Source organism: Dreissena polymorpha, chromosome 5, assembly GCF_020536995.1.
Source record: "Dreissena polymorpha isolate Duluth1 chromosome 5, UMN_Dpol_1.0, whole genome shotgun sequence".
Taxonomy (NCBI): domain Eukaryota; kingdom Metazoa; phylum Mollusca; class Bivalvia; order Myida; family Dreissenidae; genus Dreissena; species Dreissena polymorpha.
In genome coordinates, this window is record NC_068359.1 from 11,988,384 (window position 1) to 12,011,852 (window position 23,469).

Below are 23,469 nucleotides of genomic sequence, written 5' to 3' on the forward strand. Positions count from 1 at the left end.
TTCAACATTCGGTTTCAGCACTGAAAGAGTTAAGGAGTAGGGAGTGGTTGCTGTGATATCGACAAACATACTTACCATTGTGCGCGAGGTACTCCACCATGTCACCCTTTACCGACATACTGGCCACGTGCACAGGAGTCTTCCCATCAGAAGCACGTGCATTCACGTCTGCCTTACACTTCGGAGAGAATACGAAGAAAATATACACAATTGCAATCTCGTTCATATAACTTGTAGAAGACTGAGTCGTTTTATGACCACCAAATGTAGTTATAAATTTACATTATAATTGAATGGTCTGTCCCATCATTTTTTTACTTAAGATTAATGAATCCCAAAATAAATTCGCGTATAAATCGAATAAAGAAAAATCTATTTACAGGGCTTTCGAATCGAACTAATCTTCGCATTAATCGCATTAATTAATCGGCTGTTAAACAATTGGTTGTCTTCCAGTCGCGCATCTATATTATGATATAGGATAACAGACTATATTAATTCAAATGCATAAGAACTTTTATTAGCCAATATTAACCCATTTATGCCTAGCGTCTAGAAAAAAGGCCTTGGCAAACAGCGTAGACCCAGATGAGACGCCGCATCACGCAGCGTCTCATCAGAGTCTGCGCTGTTTGCTTAAAGGAATTTCTGTTAGTTATATTCTTAATATAGAAATAAATATACTAGACATTCCTAACTTTGGAAATAAATTGATCCAATTTAGAAGGTCTGGAGAGGCCACTAGGTAGCATGAACCAATGAATTTTTCAAACATAAATAATTGATGTAAAATGCTTGCAGGAATAATATTTAAGGTTTAAGAAGGCATTTTCTTTTTGTTTTAAAGGATTTCTTTGAAAATTATATTTTTTATGAATTGTTTGGCAATATGTGGTTACGCATTTACAAATAATGTAATAAATTTTCTAATACAAAACTGGTACCATGAGTAGCATGAAACAATAATCTTTTTAAACAAATGCAATTGATGATAAATGAGTGCAGAGATAATATCTAGGGTCTAACAAAGCATTTTTTATTTGATTTTAATAGGTTACAATGACAATTCTATATTTCAAGTTTGTTTTTTTGCAACAAGGGTTGTGAACTTTTAAAAATGTTATTGGATTTTTAGACCAAAACTTGTACTATGATAATACTTTGATGCACTTTACCAAAACATTTATAATTTTATTGTTTATTCTTGAAAATGTATTTCTCATATTCACTAAAAATAACACTTTTTATCAGATTTGTTCATATATGCTGATGTTTACATTTTTTTCAACAAGCATATAGCCTCTTTTCTTTTTATTTGCCACAAGTTCTTCTCAGCCACTTAAGGGTTATGTTGCCTTTCTTTTACTAAATGAAAAATAATTCTACACTTTGAGAAATTTCATTATATATTTCATGTCTTTCCAACACCCAAAGGCTAATAAATTTAGATATCAAGTACTGCCATACTATCATGACCATTCTAGATTGGCAACCTAGCAACCTTGATTTGTTCATATCTTCCAATAAATATGTTATATATGTGTCATGAATCATTTGATCGGAAAACATTGTTAATTTTTTTTAAATAATTCAATGAAGTGATATTGTTATTGACTGATAAACCAACATACTGATTAAAAGGGAATAATTTATTATTAATTATTAATTAATTGATTAATTATTTGCTTTTTATCTTACATGCGTAATATTAACCTAAATGTTTTTCAAACTATAGAGAAATCTATATACAATTGACGACTTTTATTACAAAAACATTTATGTAATAGAAGTTTCAAGATAAAAATAATGCAAGTTTTATCAGATATTGGTAATAATTTCCAATATAATTGAGTTACTGAGCTATGGGAATTGATGAAACTGTCGGATGGAACGAAAAATTGAGTTATTTATTTTTCAATATTTTATGAACTTAAATTGAGCCTTAATGCGTATTTATAAGCATTTATAGACAGTGTCCCTCACTAAAATCTAGGAATTATTAATTGTTATTCATTTGTGTAATGGTATACACTAATTTTGTGGTAGAATATTTGAGAAAAACATAAGAAACGAAAACTTGTCAATGCTGACATTTTCCATAATTTTATGGTTACGGAAATAACCGATCGTCGGTTTCCGAAAAACAATATGTCGCAGTTTCCCACTCTGGACCCAACCGGCTATTTATTGCATAAGGTAGCTACTCTTTACGGAGAATCCGGAGATGGACGAAGTGTTACTATTGGCGGTTTCCGCAAAATACGATGGTTGTGCCCAAAGATTTTTGTGTGACTGATCATTACTGGTTTATAAATTAATTATTTTATTTTCATTTGATAAATTGGTGATTTCCAAGCTGATAAACTTGAAATATGCAAGTTATTCTGTAGTGTTGCATATGTCTGTCGATATATCTGTACAATCGGTAATTTCCGTAACCACTCGTTAAATAGTAGCAGACACAAGTTTAAATAAAAATTCTTATGTTTTACACAAATATTCTACCACTTTCTTGCTAAATACTAATACATGAATGATTTAAAATTAATACTGCACACCTTTTGATTTCTAAATAGCTTGTATGCGGCATGGCATGGAATGCTCCGCAAGATAAATATGTCAACTTTATTTATTGGATGATTTTGGACTGTTTCATCCAATCAGAAAAAAAGCTTTTAAACGTAATTTAGACCCATGTTAAGCGAGATTATAAAGTACCACTTTTTGTTCACTGCCAATTTGTGACATTACGAGTTGCCCCCCTTGTTGGTTCATGCTACACTAGGCATAAATGGGTTAACGGTAACTCGCAGCATTATGACGTTCACAATACCTCCTCCACGAGAAGTCGAGCTGCCTCCATGTGCCCACCCATAGCGGCGAAATGCAGCGCCGAATAGCCGCCGTCCGGATGCGTCTGCTGAAGCGATTCTCGCTTCCGGTCCAAAATGGAGCGCATCGCACTGGAAACACATTGACAATGTATGATGTTTTGTTTGATATACATTTGCAGTTTTTGCAGTCTTTCGGCTTTGTAACTTTTTTTCTGAGCAAGTTTGGCTGATCAAAGCGTTTGGCTAACATACACTTATTTAAGTATCTGCCTTTAACAAGAGGAAGGGGTCAACGTTAACGTAATTTTATGACCGACCCCGACATTTGTATGACACAAGTTATATGGCCGGGCTGAGTTTCGAACTATCAATTCAACATAGTTGGCCAGATGCGACCCATACGTCAGATGCGTTAACGCATATCTGAGAAGTTTTGCTCCGCCACACCATAGCTTATATATACTGACTCGCTTTTCATACAAAACAGTGTATACGAGGTGTTATGTTTCGTGAGCTTTCAGAAAGATGCATGTTCATAGAGGTTTGGCACTCACCCTGCCGTTATCCCAACACGTTACTAGTCTTTCATAAAAGTAAACCGAAAAGTAATGAAGTACATCTGCTTCACAAATCATGCTCGAAGAACCGGGGATTGCCCAAAGAGCCCACCATCGTCTGTATATTGCACTCTTCCACCTACGCTGATTAACAAGAAACTTGATAAAACTCAACATTCTGGTGTTTAATGTTTGAGTGATGTCCACTATGTAGGGTTATTCAATTACTTTTATAATTTAGGGATGGCAACGGTTAATTGGTTAATCGGTTATCCGTTTCTTAAGGAGGTTAACCGATTACAAAATTAATATTCGGTTACTCTTTCAGAAAACGCATTTTTGTTGTTGAACGCAATACATTCTCAAATCGTTAGTTTTGTTTTGCTTCATTTCACTGTATTGGCTAATCCGCTTATCTGATCGCAAATTATCGGCAATTACCACCCGTGATGCCACCCAGTGGATCAAAATCGATTAGAGTTGTTAACCATCGAGGTGCAGCGTATTAATGAGCAGACACACGAGCAATTAGTAAAAACGCTTCATTTATTATTTATATCAACAAAGATTTTGAGAGAGCGAAAGTAATAAAAGAAAGTTTTTTTCTAACAAGCATCAAATATGATCCCCATTAAGATAAACACGCTTTATTTATTATTTTTTTGACGTAAAACACGCTTTATGTAATATTCCTTGATCAAAAACACGTTTCATGTAGTATGCCATTAGCAAACGGACTAACGCTGAATTTTAAATACCACGCTTTTAAGAATGTTTACGCGTTTCGAAAACAAGAAACCCTGTTGGGAAAACTAAAATGTTCGGGCCAGTGAATTTATAATGAATAATGCGTATATTTTATGTGACTTGTCAAAACGTGACTCATTCTCTTTTCATGTAAGGCATTACGTGCATTCAAAGTAATCGTGACCCTAACAATCCTAATTGAACGGCGTCATATGAAAATGGGCCCTAAGCCATATACGGCCAGCGTTGTTCCAGAGCAGCATGCGCAGTCACGCACGGTTTCGTGGTCTCATTGGCATTCAGTGTAGCACCTGGCAAGACCAAACGAATGCGTTAATTGGTCTGGAGCTGCATATGTCGAATAAGACCCATTTTCGCATGACGCGAATCAAATAATACTCAGTACGTTTGTGTACTCGAGTATAGCACTGCACTTTCGTGTTATCGCAACTTCGAACGTCAAGTATTAAAAATAAATATAAGTTGCATTTATATATCATCGTGATAGTTCTCCTTTTCCTTTTCCTAATGATCATCAATTTCAGCATTGTCATGGTTATCAGCAGTACCAACATCAGCAGCAGTACTAGCGTCAGTGGCATGTCAATGCATTTCAGTATTATTATAACCACAATTGCACCATACATGTGTGATGAATATCATAATATTGTGTAATTTAAAAAGGGGCGTGTTCAAAGATGTTCACATTATTAGAAGTGTGTCATTAAAAGCCTTTACTAGCTAGATTTGAACATCGGTGCTACAGATCTCCGGTATAAAAACAAAGACACAATTTATAAACGAAAATCAAAGAAAAGTATCTGCTTAACGAAAATCCAGTGTGTGTTGAAATTTCGTCCCTGATTAGCCTTTACGGACTGCACAGGCTAATCTTGGACGACATTGTACGAACATGCCTGGTTTCCTCACAACGCACAAGTAATTAGGTTGCAAGACAATCAACAAGACAGAGTATATTTGCATATACATGTAATTGTTTATAAACGTCAAAGACCTATAAAATACATATTGTATAGGTCTTTGTAAACGTATGCGTTTTTTTAAATGTTTTTTTTTTATGTGGTCAAAAGACAGTCGATTAACCGGTTAACCTCTCGAATATCGATAGAGGTTAACCGGTTACGGATTTGCTTAGGTTTGACATCCCTACTTTTATTGAAAGTACAATGCTGGATTGTAGTACCTTAAGTTATTATGAGGCATGCATTACACGATCCACTTTTGTGTACGTTTGGACAGACAGGATGAGACGAACAGAGGAAAACCTTGAGATCCATCTAGTCATTCACCGTAAAGGTTGCCCCTATTTCCACACGGAAAACGAATGAAGCAAGTGATAAATATATTGATACAAAACGTATACACATACGGTAGATTTCCCACTTTGCATGCCGTCAAGAAAGGCGTAAAACTGAGGTTGTCGACAACGTCCACGTTCAGATGAGACTGCTTTAATAATTCGGTCAGAACTTCTGCTGTACCATTCAATATGGCGTCGAACAAAGGAGTCTGCCCTAGCATGTCCTGAAATTCATAAACTAACGTGTTCCGTTATCCTATATATACATGTTATGTTTTATGCTGAACACCGCATAGTAGTAGTTGCCAACAACGATTAACTGAAGGTTAAACAGTTTTATTAGTGCTTGGTTGGTCATTGTCGACTCGGGTACTACTTAAATGTACCCCGAGTACCCTTAAGTATTCTTAAATTTACCCCGTGTACGGAAAATATACTTACACGTACCCACCAATTAAGACTGTACCCGATTTTATTCCCGCCCAAAATTCGATGTCGTAAACGCGCTACGGAATGCGAAAAAAAACTCCTTGAACAAAACCTGCCTCTACATGCTTTTTGAGTCGGTGTTTCGATAATATAGAGGTCATTTTACAGAATATTTACATAAATATGAACATAATTAATTTTTAAAAAGCAGACAACGACCAATTTAGCTATAGAATTTCCGGGTACGTTTCAGTATATTCTCCGTTCCCGGGGTACATTTAAGTATACTTAAGAGTCCTCAGGATACATTTTAGTAATACCCGAGCCGACAATGACCTATCAAGCATTATTAGTATTTTAACTTCTTACTATCTATCTAATGCAGCTGTTTTTGATCACCATGTCTAGTTGACTTATTTTTACACTACGATCATGGTTAGTAACTTCTTTGGTTATCAACTAAGAGTCGTGTCTCACGAATAACCGTACCACAGAGCCGAATCACGATTTTGTAGCTTGCATTAAATAGACCTTATTCATAAATGTGTTCTGACAAATAAGAGCGTTTGAACGATGAAAAGGAATTTTATTAACGATCAAGGTTGGTCTAGAGAGCAATCAAAATAACTGTCAAGCATATACCTTTAAGTTGATGTCAAACCCGAGCCCTATCAGGGTGGTCAACAACAGCTTGTTCTGAGTCGTTATTGCAAGATGGATGCCGCTCTGGTTGTTCAGGTTACGCGCGGACTTATTAGCACCCTCTGCTACCAAGAACTTCACAGCATCCACTTTATTGCTGAAATTGGGTGGGGTATATACACATCTAAAACAGTATTTGTGTACTCTTTTAAAATCGCCTTTTTGTATACTAGTATACCTTTCACGGTATCATACACTCTCATTAAAACCAACCCCAGTCTGACGCTACTTAAGAATCGTTTGGGCGTTAGAGGTCACGTTCAGATGACCTTTTTCGGGACCAATCAAATGTTTGCCCTAAAAATGGTGTAATATAAAAAATAAGCTTCAAAGCTTTGAACAAAATTCAAATAAAAATTGCTTAAATTACCCAAGGAACACCTTTAATTATGTTTACCTGATTAATATTATTTCCATAGGATCAGTTGGATAACACATATTCAAATACAGTCTCAAGACTTTACAGTGAAACTAACAATTTCATGGGAAGCAGAGATATTGAGATTTTTTATTGCTTGGCATGTTATTTAAAACTAACATGTATGTACTTTGAATTGAACCTGATTCCTCAGGTAAGGAGCTTGTGTACAGACCTCTACGATAACCAAACAACAGAGTGATAAAGCAATGTTACCCTTTGATCGCGTGAAGCAGCGGGGTCATCTTCTCTGCATCCTCGAACTCTATCAGCGAGTCCTTGCCCATCGTGAATAGGCTCCTGATCACGTCGATGTGGCCATGTGCGCTGGCGACCGAGATCGGGAACTGACCTTTCACCTCCATCAATATCTGTGCGGAGAAGAGAGAATGTTGTAAATATTGTGCATAGAAATGGTGAATGATGTTAATTATTTGCAGACAAATGAAGAATGGTGTAAATCATGTGCAGGAAAAAAAAGATAAAAATCATGCGTAGAGAATCAAAGATGTAAATCATGTGCAGATGAACAAATATGTAAATCAGATGCAGATTAACAAACATGTAAATCAGGTGCAGTGAGACAAAGATGTAAATCAGGTGCGGAACAATATAGAATGATGTAAATAGTGGGCAGATTTACAAAGATGTAAATCATGTGCAGAGAAACAAAGATGTAAATCATGTGCAAAGAAAAAAAAAGATGTAAATCATGTGCAGAGAAACAAAGATGTAAATCAGGTGCAGGGAAACAAAGATGTAAATCGTGTGTAGAGAAGCAAAGATGTAAGTCGTGTGCAGATTAACAAATATGTCAATCAGGTGCAGGGTAACAAAGATGTAAATCAGGTGCAGTGAAACAAAGATGTAAACCATGTGCAGATTAACAAAGATGTAAATCATGTGCAGATTAACAAAGATGTAAATCAGGTGCAGAGAAACAAATATGTAAATCATGTGAAGAAAAATATAGAATGATGTAAATCATGTGCAGATTAACAAAGATGTAAATCATGTGCAGAGAAACAAAGATGTAAATCATGCGCAGAGAAAAGAATGAATGATATAAATCATGAGCAGAGAAACAAAGACGTAAATCATGTAAAGAGAAACAAAGAAGTAAATCAGGTGCAGGGAAACAAAGAAGTAAATCAGGTGCAGAGAAACAAAGACGTAAATCATGTAAAGAGAAACACAGATGTAAAACATGTGCAGAGAAACAAAGATGTAAATCATGTGCAAAGAAACAAAGATGTAAATCATGTGCAGAGAAACAAAGATGTAAATCATGTGCAGAGAAACAAAGATGTAAATCATGTGCAGAGAAACAAAGATGTAAATCATGTGCAGAGAAACACAGATGTAAATCATGTGCAGAGAAACAAAGATGTAAATCAGGTGCAGAGAAAAGAATGATGTAAATCATGTGCAGAGAAACAAAGATGTAAATCATGTGCAGAGAAACAAAGATGTAAATCAGGTGCAGAGAAAAGAATGATGTACATCATGAGCGGAGAAACAAAGATGTTGATCCTGTGAAGAGAAACACAGATGTAAATCATGTGCAGAGAAAAAAATGAATGACGTAATTTAGCCATGGCACCAATCTTGTGCAGTTTAACAAAACCATGTGCACATCTTTGGTTAAGGCCCCCACAATGCACTTGTATGTACAGTAACATTTTTTGACGAATTCAAGAAAGTATATATGTCCAACATGAACGCATTTGACGCACATTTTCTTTTAAGCTTTAGTCCGCACAGGCTAATCAGGGACGACACTTTCCGCCTAAACTGGATTTTTCCTATGAAGAGACTTTCTGTAAACGAAAAATACCCTAAGCTGAAAGTGTCGTTCCTGATTAGCCTGTGCGGACTGCACATGCTAATATGGACGACACTACGCACATGCACTAGATCCCATTTGCACAGAGCACCGCCCATTTCTATTTGAGCAAAGGTGGGCATATACATTGTAATTGACACGCATGTGCGTAAAGTGTCGTCCCAGATTAGCCTGTACAGTCTGCACAGGCTAATCAGGGACAACACTTTCCGCCTAAATTTGATTTTTGCTAAGAAGAGACTTTATTTAAATTAAAAATGTCATAAAAGCGAAAAGTGTCGTCCCAGATTAATCTGTGTGGACTGCACAGGCTCATCTAGGACGACACTTTACGCACATGCATTATGACCAGTTTTCTCAGAACGCTACTCATTTATACAAACATTTTTGTCAGTTGGAAAACAAAAAACTTTCATTTATACTAGCTATCAAACCGTGCGTTAAGTTATTTACAATATAGTTGAAGGTAACGTACGTAGTGTGGGTTTTTTGTGATCAGAGAGTTGACGGTCTCGGTGTCCCCGGCGGCAATACTGTTCATCAGCACCACCATCTTCTGGTCTTCCGGTAAGTCACTCATGTCGCCACCTGTTTCTGAGAAACAAATGCGATTTAGTTTAGTTTAAAACTATTAATTTATGCCTTATTGCGTTGAATAAATTGTGCTTACAGCGAACACTCGAGTCCGTTTCCCTGGACGACCCAGAACTGGATGTATTTGAATAGATCTTGAGAAAAAACAAACGAGTAAGGATCAATCCCACTACCTTTCGGGGCTCAAGACGGACACAATAGGAATACTTAATTGCTAACATGCCACGTTTCTCCACTATTGTAAAAAAAAACAAGTTGTTTCGAGACCAAATTTGACTTTTGACACTTAACTATGACATTAACCTTTGTGGTGGGGGGAGGGTGTGGGCAGAGGAAAAACGCGACACCCCACCTTCTCATGGTGATCATTCATTGCAATTTATTTTAACCCATTTATGCTGTGTGGACTCTTCCATCCTTCTAAATTGGATCAATAAATTTCCAAAATTAGGGATGTCTAGTATATTTATGTCTATATTTAGAATATTTCTTACAGAAATTCCTTTTAGCAAACAGCGCAGCCCCAGACGAGACGCCGCATCATGTGGCGTCTCATCTGGGTCTACGCTGTTTGCCAAGGCCTTTTTTTCTAGACGCTAGGCATAAATGGGTTAAAATTGCACAATGAATGGCAATGTTACTGTCCGAGTAAGTGCTTTGGAGCAAAATTTGACCTGCACATGTCACTAGTACACGTCATCGGACATGGTTTACAATTGTGCCAAGTTAATTTGAAAAACATCAATATATCACAAACTTATGGTTGAGAAAACGTTCCCAAGCAACTTGATGATCAAGTTTGACCTATGACCTGTAAGTGTCACCTTGACCTATGAGGTTTGGAGACGGATGTTACATGCGACGCGTCGTCTTAGATTGTTTTAGATTTGTGCCTAGTTGTTGTAAAATCCATCAATATATGGCATAGCTATGGGCGATACCAGAATGTTCACATGGACATCCATATACCCATAAAGATGTACAGACGAACAGAGCGACTGATATATGCCGTTTTCATTGAAGGGGTGAATAAAACACAAACATAACAAAGTATTAATACACACACTACTTACTTTGCATGTAAAGAGAAGAAGATTTCTCGAGTATATCTGCGATTGATATTATTTCAAATTAAATATACACTTCTTTGATCGGCATAACGACGTCATTGTCTCTTTAAGGGTTAAATATATCCGGATAATGCGTAAATAAAAATTACTGAAGCCACAACGCCAAATAAGGCAATCACCTGGGAACCTGTATGGCTTATCGGCTCACAAAAATGCGTATGGGTAATTATTGACATTCTAAGGACTAAATAGGAAACCTTGTTTGAGAGATGTCTCGGAGTCGATGTCACTACATGGGGTGAGCGCCTCTGGGTTGAGAGTCCAGGTGTTGTCGCCGTCAAATGCCACCACGACGTCACCGTCCTCGTCTACCTCCTCAACCGTACCCACCTGCCCTACCACCTGGAGGAACACACACACTACTAAGTAATAAGACATTAGGTTCTTCCACCGTACCCACCTTCCCCACCACCTGGGGAAACACACGCAACATTTAACACTTAATACTAAGACATTATATTCCTCTACCGTACCCTCCTGTCCTACCACCTCCAGGAACACACGCAACACTTAATACTAAGACATTATATTCCTCCACCGTACCCACCTGGCCAACCCGCTGGATATTCCTCAACCGTACCCACCTGCCCAACCAGCTGGAGGAAGACACGCAATACTTAGTACTAACACATAATGTTCCCCCACCGTACCCACCTGCCCAACCACCGACCTGAGAAAACACTCGCAATACTTATCACTGATATATTATGTTCCTCCACCGTACCCACTTGCCCTACTAACTGTAGGAACACACATAACAGCGTTTTGTTTTTATTGCAAAATTGGGTACCGTAACATCACCAATTGGAAAAAAAACGCTAAAACCTCTGATATTGGGAAAATTCGCGTCGTGAAATCTTCAGATTGGGAATGATGGGTCTTTTTGATCGATTGTTACTTATTAACACAAACCCAACTTAATATTCTTTTACAAGCCTTTTTGTTGAAATTTTCAGTTTCAATGCGCATTTATTGTCATTTGCAAATATTGTGCTTTTAGAACGAAATTGATTCCATTATCCTTCGTTCTATGAATGTTTTGGTCGGCAATTGAGAATTTTGTGTTTTTCCCCTTGATTGGGAAAGTGCCTTTTACGGGTATTATATTAACAAGGAAAAAATCCCTGTGCATTACTTTATACTCAGAATTATGTCCGATGTACAATATAATTATACAGTTGTATAGTTGTTAAGTGAACTGTGAAGATGCCCCATTAACGATATTTACAACACCAAACTGTCAACACGTCCCATTAATAAAAAATAATTTGAGGGCATGAAACAGCTTAGCTCTCCCTTTAATTGATATAAAATAAAACATTTATGGCTTAATTGTGCGGTGTCATATTCTACCTTCTCCATCATTTCGTTCCAGCCACAGCTCTCGTTCTGCAACATCTTGAGGTTCTGCAGGTTGTTGGTGACCCTCGCCTTCTCTCCTGCAGTGAACGTGTGGACCTGCAAGGACACAAACACATCCAATAAACCTCCACCACTTAGATAGGTATTTTGACGTATTTGTAGCCCCTTTGAAAGTTAAATTTAATTAACCCATTTTATGCCTAGAAGACTTTCCCATCCTTCTAAATTGTATCAATTTATTTCCAAAATTAGGAATGTCTAGTTTATGTATTTCTATATTTAGAATATTTCTTACAGAAATTCATTTAAGCAAACAGAGCAGACCCAGATGAGACGCCGCATCATGCGGCGTCTCAACTGGGTCTACGCTGTTTGCCAATGCCTTTTTTCTGGACGCTAGGCATAAATGGGTTAAAGACATTTCTTACTAGATTCAAGTTTTACAAGCTTCATTTCCAACCCTTAGTCACTGATGAGCAACAAACAGCATAAAACCTGAACAGACTGCGAGTTACTCGCAGACTGTTATGGTTTTATGCTGGTTGCTAAAACCCTTTCCACTTTGCTTCTTATGGGGGAAAGGGCTAAGGTATGTCTTTATCTCAGAAGGCAGACTAAGTTAGACCAAATTTCTAAATTGACATCAACTATTCGGACCCCTCGGTGCGGATGCAAGTGCTTCTGCTATTATCCCCCTTGCCAGGCAAATGACAAGCTAGATCAAAGTCTCCATTAGACCTAACTGTTTGGATTCCTCGGTTTCGGACCTGATGTACTTCCTTAAGCTCCTTTGAAAGACTAAGACATAGGTAGACTTATTCTATATTTGCCCCAAGACTCCCAAATACTGGATATTTATATCGACGCTCGTTTTTTTTATTTCAGTGGTTCTTCATTTTCTGGATTGGTAGACAAAGATAAAGGTAGACCAAATTATAAAATGGCCCCAACTATTTGTAACCACCGGTGTTTATCGTAGTTTCTTATTGTGAATTTGATGGATTTAATGGATTTAATAATTTTTTCGCGATTGCATCGTCATTTACCATAGCCTATATAAGGGTAATAAGATGGCTTATGGGGTACGGTACAATACCAGAGAGGAGCCTGGGTTTTAAAGTGCTTGGTGTGTAGTAACTAGCATAAGTGTGCCTCGATATTACGTCACATGACAAATGACTGACCACGTGCCACAGTTTACAGTTTGCAGCAAATGGCTGGAATAATAACAAAGTTCATCGGCAAATTTCTGAGACACAGTGTTTTGACAAAAAGGTTGACGCGAAAGCATGTTTACGGTCATGAATATATCACATGAAATTACTTTAACATTAATGTTCTTTTCTATCAAACTCTCAAGTTTTATCGTTAATTTTCTCTGATACAATGATGATCGTCAATATCATATCATTAGTACGCCAGTTATAGGACTGCGCGAGAACTTTGCAAATGTTACCTTTGTAAAAACGGACTCATCGAAGGCCCATTTTCCCGCCATGTCAAAATCCACCGTGACGTCGGAGTTACGCACCAAGATGACCGATCCTGTCCGACCAATACACTACAAGGTATGTCGCTCATGTTACGTCATGTCATCGGGTGCACATAATACTATTCCTCAATCTAGATGGGGCAACAGGGCTTGATTCCAATATTCAAATACACAACAAGGACTTATAAAGTAAGATATCAATGCATGGTACTAAATGGTACATTGAATTTTTTCACTGCCTTGTTGATGCGAAAATTGAACATGGATTTGCGAATGTAGAGGCAAGTGTTCCAACCACTTCGCTTGTCGGACAGCCCACATAATAGCGGGCTGTTACCAGCTGCAACTCAAGCAGGGCACTCAACCATCGCTAAGGCAGCTGCGAGAAAGATGGCTGGTAAACAAAAAAATATGAGTGAAATATCTCCTGCAGGGCTCATACATTCCTTAAAATTAGACATTTGCCCAAAATGATCCTCGCTTTTGGAAGATGGGGTTTTATGAATGCAAATTCAGTGTTGTCCCAGATTAGCCTGTGCAGTCCGCAAATTCTATTCATGGGCGATACCTTTCTGTCCAGACTGTTCTTTTTTCTTTTGAAAGAGACTTCCTTTAAACAAAAAAAATCTCTTAAATCAGAAAGGGTCGTCCTTGATTAGCCCGTGAAGACTGCACAGACTCAACCGGGACGATACTTTACACACATGCATTAAGCCCCATTTTCCCAGAGTGCGGCTCAAAATATACCCGATTAAATCGGGTCACGGTGACCTCCTACCTCCGCCATTCGCGGGTTCCAAGCCCCCTTTCCGGTCTCGATTTCCTTCAACAGGTCAAGATCCATGGTTATCTTTACTTTCTCTCCGACGTTGAATCTCGCAGACGGCGACGGAGCAGTCATTGCGTTTTCAGCGGAAGTCGACGTCTTTGGCTGGGATGTCGGCGTCTTAGGCTGGTACCCACCGGTAGACCCCTTTGATGACGATGGTGGTGTATACCCGGTGGCTCCTAGAAGAGTGGGTTCCGGCTCCTGTGAGCGGGGGACAGGGGCTACGGGGGCTACTGCAGCTGGATGTGGTTCACTGCTGGCTTTCTTCGGTTGGCTGGCTTGTTCCATTTCTGGAGAACAAAAGATTACGAGATGCAGAAAGGTGTGTGGAGCGTTCAGAAGGACATCAGAGGGAAGTCGTATTACTAGTTCAATACAATGAGGGTAAAACTATTAATATCACAAAATGTGAGCACGAAACCTATATAGACCTTTGATCAGACTTTTCGAATGTGATATTATCTTCACTGGAAAGATTTTATAATACAGACATACGAGTTTGAAGTACATCTATATATATATAAATATATATCATGTTTGAGAAAAACAAATATCCTATTAACAAAAAGCACAGACAAAGTCAAATACAATTTATTGTTGAAAAGGTTCACAATCTGATGACGATTTTAAAACCGTTTTGCAAGTAAACGTTCCATTCAATTTTTATGTGCATCTATATACATGTATATTTATATATATTTTTAACGAAACTTTTATTGTTGTTTTCCAGGCTTGGTGAAAAGTTTTCGAAAAATCATGGGATATCATACGTGAAATGTGTACAGCCTTACTAAGAACGGGAATGTGATCCTTGTAATAGTATCCACCGGACGCTGCCTTCACCGCAACTACGTCCTGGCGACCGTCGTATCCAAGGCGATACACGTTGGTGTAGCCGTTAGACCATGTGACCTCCGCGGCGTCACGGTCCGTGTCCGGACTGAAGTTGACGATCGCGATCACCTGACCGGGCTTGCCCTCGCCGCCTGTGGAGAATGGTGGTGTATGGTGTTAACCATTTGCATGCTGGGAAATTTGTTGTCTGCTAAAATGTCGTCTGCAGAATTTCTAAACTTAGCATTTTCTTCGATTTTTTTTTCAAAGAATACTATCAGAATAGCAAACAGTTAGGATCCTGATGAGACGCCACGTTCTGTGGCGTCTCATCTGGATCTTAACTGTTTGCAAAGGCTTTCAAAATTCGGTTCCAGCACTGAAAGAGTTAATTAATAATAAAGTCGCCTTGGCTTAGTGATTATGTAGTCCATCTAGCGACCGGAAGGTCACGGGTTCGATCTCCACTGTGAGAACGATCTTTAAACCCCCATGACACCATGTACTGGTTCTACCCCAAACACGGACTCGAGAGCGTTTTAATGAGCCTCCGGAATTCGATGCAATCGAGCGAAAATAAATTGGTTTTTACTCATGTAGAATACGCAGAACTTGAGAGCAAATGTATAATCCCGCCATGATAGATAATCACATTTAAGCATTTAATTGTTCATGTATTGCGTATCAAATAGCTGTTATAAAGAATTTGAATCATAATTGAATATAATCGTATTACATGTACAGAACGTGACATGTTTCTTTTGCAAACGATGTTCGCTAGAGAAACACAAACAAATCAAGAGTTAAATGTACTTGTAAATTAAAAGTTATTAACAAGTAAATTAAATATTCAACGCGGTGCTAAAAAACCGACTAAGTGACATTGAATTTGAATCAAATATCATCATATAGTTTGAAATGGAAGCATTGATTTGATATGAGACATGCCCGGAACCAGTCAAATATGTAAGCGAATGTCAGTGAGGTACCGTCTTGGTCCAGCCACCGCCAGTCGGGCCCGCGTTGAACCTGCGCGGTCTCGAATACTCCCATCGCCTTCAGACGCTTGCTGATCTCTCTCTTTGGGACCGTTTGGCTATGAAATGAATGGCCGGGAATTTAAAGAGACGTATACATCATTCTTTTTTTGTTTATTTGAAATATTTCATAAATATGGTATATGTACTAAGTTCAGAGGCTTTGAGCGTTTAGGACATGCATTAATTAGCCTTCTTGTTAGAATATTTAACCCATTTATGCCTAGTGGACTCTCCCATCCTTCTAAATTGGATCAATTTATTTCCAAAATTAGGGATGTCTATTACATTTATTTCTATATTTAGAATATTTCTTACAGAAATTTCTTTAAGCAAACAGCGCAGACCCTGATGAGATGCCGCATCATGCTGCATCTCATCTGGGTCTTGCTGTTTGCCAAGATAATACATTGAATAATTATGTTCAAAAGCTTCCAGCGAGATGGCCACTAATAATTTGTCTGAAAACAGTCTGAATATATTTGAACAGCTATCTGACGGACCGAGATCCGCTGAGGGGAATCAGAAACAAAAACCCCCTGTCACGATCCAACAAAAGCGAAATATGATTTGGTGATGATGTAATTCAGACTCAGATTATACGAAGAGAGCAGTTCAGACGTGCGCAAATAAAATAACATACGAGAGTAACAATCTAAAACGATCCATTTGTTTTATTGTGAATTGAGTTTTAATCCTGGATTAATCCTGGATGTTTTTGTTTACGTCAGATGATGTTTAGCCTGGCAATTGTGCAAGTCTCCGATCATGCGCGTTACCTGTTACTAAAAATGTCAAGCCGAAATGCGGCTGTCCGTTTAGCGCAGTGGTTGGTACACATGCTTCTCACCTTGACGACCCGGGTTCAACCCCCGTTCCCGGAAGCATCTGAGTTTGTTAAGTGATCACCATACCGGACAGGTGAGGTTTTCTTTTGGGGACCCCCACTTCCAACTCAAGATCATTTCACAATTTACAATTGTTCAGTTACAACTAAATAGCTGTTAACCGTAATTGTAGTTATAATTGAAAGTCAGTCCCTTCCTTCGTGAGTCTAGTAAGTGAATGACGTAGGCGAGCTGGGACACACTCCGGGTCCACACATAATGCAGCCTAGGCGCGGAAAGACCTTATTAACCTCGAAATACACATACAGGCACTTAGCCGAAAAACATGTTTTTACCCTTTGTCATAGTCCGGCGTGTCATAGCGTATGAAGTCAAGCTTGGTGTCGTGCTTGTCTCTGGTGTAGCAGTCGGTGCACAGCGCTACCTCCGGAGACTTCCGGCACACCCACAGCATGCCGAATATCCCGTTAACGCCGCAGCCACTGCACGTCCGGTCGTGCTTCACTCCTAAAGCAACAAATGACAGAGTAAAGGTAGAAAGACCAGTTACAACGTTCTATATGAAAATACAGTTGTATCATATGCACCAGTCGCACAACTTTTACAGCTCCGGGATGCAGACTTTTGCCTTTGTGGTCAATATATCGCTAGCTTTTATATTTTGGTGAAGTTTTTCGACGCACAAGAAAAAAACATTTTACAGTGTTAAGGTAGCACACCTCTAATGGGCACATATCCAAATATAATCTAATTAATTATTTTCTTAATCAGCATCATTTCACTGAACTACATGCAAATTTGTAGGTAGGCTTTCCATGCTTTTTTAAAAAATATACCGATTTTTTCAAAACCACCCCCACGCTCGGCTTTTGTCCAGTTTATTTTCACCCCTGGGGTATATAAAAGTTCCATAATTCATTCAAATTTCCAAATATTGGCATGCATTTGGTGTGTACAGATGCTGTAAAGGTGTTTAAAGTTTAAACAAGATGAAAAAAGTATTCTTTTACAGACATTTATTTTTTACAACTTTTTATCTATGGAAGAGCGCCATGAAATGTAAGTGATTTCAGCCAAGTAAAAATTGGGTCGGTTAAAAACAAAGTGTCATAAAATTCAAAATAGTATCATTTAAGTCATATTTTAAACTTAGTTTTTATAGAAACACTATATACAGCAAAAATACCAAGAAATAGACAGATTTACCGTTTACTTTTTGAAATAAAAATGCAACATGCATGGTTCGTATTTTCAACAGTAAATCCCCCAATTTCGCCATAACGTTGTTTTAATTTTAATAATTGAAGAATGTGCATAAAAATTGCAACATATTTCACAATACATATAGCTTATATGCCATATTAAATCAAATTACGTTAGAAAATAAATAAAACGCGTCGCAAAAAAGTATACGTCGTCGGCAGGATTCGAACCTCCACAGGAATATCCCAAAAGATTTCTAGTCTATCGCCTTAACCACTAGGCTACGGCACCTAATAGTAGGCTCTCCAACCTTCGAAGAAATCGCGGGAAATCATTAGAGGTGCGCTACCTTAAACGGGTAAGAAATTTGATTTATGCCAGACATTTTTCTCCATAGTAAAGATTGGGTAACACAGTAAAAAGCATTTAACGATGTTGTGATTGACGTCATACTATGGATCCGTTGCAAAACATTTTTGGTCGTTGGACTTAATGATTTACTGTTTTTCGGCGTAAGCTGAATAAGCCAGCTTTTCACCCTGACTTGACCTTTGTAAGTGTCCAATAATACTCAAATAAAATTTCCCGCGGCTAGGTACGAATGAATACACTTCATTTATTCCATTGGCTGATTTGAGTATAACACCAGAACATTGGAAACATATCCGCGTGTAACACTGTTTTACTGCATGAAACAATTTTATCTCTAATGAAAAGGCCCAATAGATAGAACAGTTTTACAATCAATTTTCGACATAAATACAGTTTGTGCGTTCACCTTTTATTTTCAGAGAATTACCAGCGCAAAAGCGTTTAACTAAAGGCTATGTTGTCATATTTAGTACTTACTTGCATTGCATTTCAACCCGCGAGGTTTCGGGTCAATACGCGGTCATTTTGTGAAAGTCAGAGTTTATATACAGTTCATCACCGGAGTTCGCAAAAGGGGTTGCGATCATTGTGTCTTACTGACAATAACGTAGTGACTGTAATGCATTGCATTCCAATCCGCAAGGTATCAAGGTCAGTTTGCGGTCAGTTGCAGAAATCTTTATATAAACGCCGTCTCGTAAACTTTGTGCACTTGAAGTCTGTTTTGATCAGAAAGATACTAAATAAAGATATTCGGCGATATTATTGTGGTATGTCAATCATCGATTTTTAATATGGTTTCAAAATTTGCATGATAAGAACCAATTTTGATAAAATTAATTAGAAATATTAATCCATTTAGACCAGTTTATTAAGCATGACCACAATAATTCGCTATACTATAATTATGCAATTAAATAAGATTCGAGTATTGCCGGCTGACCTATATGCACTCGTTTATTTTCATGTTTCTTGTGTTTTTCTATTCTGTAAATATAGATATCTGAGTAATAATATCACATAAAGCAAAATAAGCCACGAAATCTGGCGCAACACCCCGTAATTGATTTGCTTATGATGTAGCTAACAACTGCGCAGAAAAAAGGCATCCGCTACTTTTTATCTCATAGAGATAACTTTTGATCGTTCATAAACATCGACCACAATCAACGCCGTATATCTTTTTTAAAGATATTTCTTGTCTAACCTATGCTTGCGTTGTCCAGTACGCGGAGGTCGTATGAATTCTCGTATCCCGCCCGGTACACGTTTCTATCCCCGCTATCCCATTGCACTATCACACAGTTCTGCGGATAGGTGTCGCCTTCCTGCAAGGAAAGAGAAAATAACCAAGCCAATTAGATATACATCGTGCCGTTATTAACCAAACATACAGACCATTCTGAAGAACACGAAATTTTTGAAATTCATAATGGTATTGGTTAGCGTGTATTAAGTTAAATAATTAAGAAATGGGGTAAATGCGTTTTCTAAGGGAAAAACTGTATACATATTGTGATTATTACAGAACTTTCTATAATTCTTCTGGAATTCTTGATAATTTTATATAAAAAAGAATTTAGCGATCACAGTAAACAACTGAACACGCTCCGAAAAAGACACCACACTTATGGGCCCGTATTCACCATACGATTTAAACTTAAACTTAAAACTCATTTGTTCAATCTTTTTTTACGGATAACCAATGTGCAGTGTTTGTGAAGCGCAATAGAATATTTTTATAATAATTTTTGCGCTATATAAGTGGCATGTATTTGTATTTAAAATAAAGAATATTCTTAACACTGGTATGTGCTAAAGCTACTTGAAAGTGATATACATGTATAACATTGAAGTTTGCGCCTTAACTTACATTTGTCTTCATGTACAACACTGTGTTAATGACTTAAGCACCATTTTAAGCATGTATATATTCATATACTGAAGTTTAATTTATTGGTTTAAGGTCAATTCTTTATTTTTAAGTCTAAGAATTTATGGTACAACAGGCCGTGGTCACAAGCATTATACAATACATATCTAAATAAAAGACACAACGCCATAATCAACATAATCAATGCATATCACACAGTTATGTAGGGAAGGTAATATCGAAGCAATAATCGGAAATGACGCACTGACCTTGACCCCGCATATTTCCACGACTGTCCCCACGTGACCTTCGCCGCCATCTTGGTCACCGAAGTCCGGACTCCACGACGGCCCGCGGACCACACGTATTCCTACTTGGAGGGTCATTCTGAAACTAGAATCGGTGGATATGTGGCACGGTAATATTTGTTGAAGAAACAAACACGTTTATAAAAGTACGTCATTTAAATCGAAAGTGGACAATCCCACTTAAGTTTTTTTTATAAATAGAACTGTAAAATCTCTCACCCCCTAATGTCGTGTCTAAATGGAATGGTTTATTCCCGATTAAGCCATTTCTTACGGAAGTGGTTTATTCCCCATTAAGTTATTTCTTACGGCAGTGCTTTATTCCCCATTAAGCCATTTCTTACGTAAGTTGTTTATTTCTCCCATTAAGCCATTTCTAATGGAAGTGGTTTATTTCCCCATTATGCCATTTCTTATGGAAGTGGTTAATTCCCCCATTTAGTCATTTCTTAAGGAAGTGGTTTATTCCCCATGAAGCCATTTCTTACGGAAGTGGTTTATTCCCCATTAAGTCATTTCTTATGGAAGTGGTTTATTCCCAGTTAAGCCATTTCTTACGGGAGTGGTTTATTGCCCCCATAAAGCCATTTCTTATGATAGTGGTTTATTTCTCATTAAGCCATTTCTTACGGAAGTGGTTTATTCCCCATTAAGCCATTTCTTTCGGAAGTGCTTTATTCCCCATTAAGCCATTTCTTAAGGAAGTGGTTAATTCCCAATTAAGCCATTTCTTACGGGAGTGGTTTATTGCCCCCATAAATCCATTTCTCTCGGAAATGGTTTATTCCCCATAAAGCCATTTCTTACGAGAGTGGTTTATTTCCACTCAAGCCATTTCTTACGGAAGTTGTTTATTCCCCCATTAAGTCATTTCTCATGGATGTGGTTAATTTCCCATTAAGCATTTTTTACGGAAGTGGTTGATTCCCCATTTGTTACGGAAGTGGTTTATTCCCCATTAATCCATTTCTTACGGAATGGAGAATACCATTTAATCAATGTATAAACGTAATGGACAATTTACCTAAAGTCATTACTGACGGAATGGACAAGCACACTTAAGTCATTTATGAACTGAAGGGGACAATACCTCTTAAGCCATTTATGAACTGGGTGGACAAATCCTCTTGAGCCATTTATGAACTGGAGTGGACCATTCCTCATAAGCCATTTATGAACTGGGGTCGGCAATACCTCTTAAGCCATTTATGAACTTGAGTGGACAATACCTCTTAAGCCATTTATGAACAGGAGTGGACAATTCCTCTTAAGCCATTTATGAACTGGAGTGGACAATATCTCTTAAGCCATTTATGAACTGGAGTGGACAATTCATATTTAACCATTTATGAACTGGAGTAGACAATTCCTCTTAAGCCATTTATGAACTGGAATGGAAATACCTCTTAAGCCATTTATGAACTGGAGTGGACAATACCTCTTGAGCCATTTATGAATTGGAGTGAACAATTCCTCTTGAGCCATTAATTAACTGGAGTGGACAATACCTCTTGAGCCATTTATGAACTGGAGTGGACAATACCTCTTAAGCTATTTATGAACTGGAGTGGACAATACCTCTTGAGCCATTTATGAACTGGAGTAGACAATACATCTTGAGCCATTTATGAACTGGAGTGGACAATACCTCTTGAGTCATTTATGAACTGGAGTGGACAATTCCTCTTAAGCCATTTATGAACTGGCGTGGACAATACCTCTTGAGCCATTTATGAACTGGAGTGGACAATACCTCTTAAGCCATTTATTAACGAAAGCGGACACTCCGACTTAAGTCCTTTATAACGGATGTAACAATATCACTCAGTTTGTTTTCCGAACGGAGATGGAAAATCAAACTTCAGTTATTTATAAACGGATGTGGACACTTCAGTCATTTCTAAACGTAGGCGGAAAATCCAACTACAGTCGTTTATAAAAGGATGTGGATAATACCACGTCAGTCATTTCTGAACGGGGTGGACAATATCACTAAGTACACTTGGCAAATCGTCGGCTGGTACTTGTGGCAAGCTATTTTCCGTGTCGTAATGGATAAGGTGGCTGCCTAACGATCGGGAGGCCACGGGTTCGATCCCCACAAGGGGAGCGTTCTTGAGATCTCCCCCAAAGACACAAGGTACTAGTTCTAGGCCCAAGAAACGGACTTGATAGCTTTTCAATAAGCCTGAGGCTTTCGAGGCAATCGAGCTAAAATAAATAGGTTTAAACTAAGCTATTTTCCAAATTCTAAATTATAGCTCTCAGTCTCCATGCTGAAGACCAAAGCGTTCTTTTTACTACTTGTCAGATGCTATTTTCCAAATGTAAATTGGTAATTATTTTCCGACATCTTCAAACTGAAAACGAAACTGGTAGCACAAATCCAGTTATGTTTTGTAAAGCGATTACCACATTTTTTTTATGATGAGCTTTATTTTTTCTTTCTTGCCCGATACTGTAAGTGTATATTGCTAACTGATATCTGATATTTTCCTACATCTTAAAATCGAAAACGAAACTAGCACAAACCCAGCGCTTACCGTTCAGTTTCGTTCAAAGAAGGTTCTAGATTAAAGTATGTGTACGTTTGAATCACTCATTAAAATGAACGTGGATTGTAGACAGTAAATTGACGAAAACTGGTTTGTTTAAAAACAATAATTTACAATTTAGAACATAGTTTTGGTATAGGTTTGCAATCGAACAATAAATCAATTATGAAAACACGAA

At 37.9% G+C, this 23,469-nt stretch overlaps 2 protein-coding genes across 6 annotated transcripts in view; one reads left to right on the forward strand and one right to left on the reverse strand.

The window, feature by feature from the left end:
- LOC127882221 (E3 ubiquitin-protein ligase MIB2-like) overlaps positions 1-23,469 on the reverse strand; it is a 25,002-nt gene continuing 1,533 nt past the window's right edge. For 4 of the 5 annotated variants that reach the window (XM_052430738.1, XM_052430741.1, XM_052430739.1 and 1 more), the window contains exons 2-16: positions 20,698-20,821; positions 19,763-19,883; positions 17,316-17,487; positions 16,085-16,191; positions 15,053-15,247; positions 14,211-14,551; positions 13,397-13,501; positions 11,932-12,036; positions 10,776-10,920; positions 9,330-9,448; positions 7,225-7,379; positions 6,531-6,687; positions 5,529-5,683; positions 2,834-2,963; positions 1-178 (exon numbers count right to left, since the gene is read on the reverse strand). In XM_052430738.1, coding sequence (XP_052286698.1) covers positions 2-178; positions 2,834-2,963; positions 5,529-5,683; positions 6,531-6,687; positions 7,225-7,379; positions 9,330-9,448; positions 10,776-10,920; positions 11,932-12,036; positions 13,397-13,501; positions 14,211-14,551; positions 15,053-15,247; positions 16,085-16,191; positions 17,316-17,487; positions 19,763-19,883; positions 20,698-20,814 — 2,301 coding nt within the window. In that variant the 5' untranslated portion in view covers positions 20,815-20,821 and the 3' untranslated portion in view covers position 1. Of the gene's footprint in view, positions 179-2,833; positions 2,964-5,528; positions 5,684-6,530; positions 6,688-7,224; positions 7,380-9,329; positions 9,449-10,775; positions 10,921-11,931; positions 12,037-13,396; positions 13,502-14,210; positions 14,552-15,052; positions 15,248-16,084; positions 16,192-17,315; positions 17,488-19,762; positions 19,884-20,697; positions 20,822-23,148; positions 23,171-23,469 lie in introns of those variants that run through there. The other variant, XM_052430737.1, reaches the window with a different exon arrangement.
- The window catches only part of LOC127882223 (lim and transglutaminase domain protein ltd-1-like), a 20,949-nt gene continuing 15,974 nt past the window's right edge, over positions 18,495-23,469 (forward strand). Inside the window, exon 1 of the mRNA XM_052430742.1 lies at positions 18,495-18,541. The gene's annotated coding sequence lies outside the window, so the exon portion shown is untranslated. The remainder of the gene's footprint in view (positions 18,542-23,469) is intronic.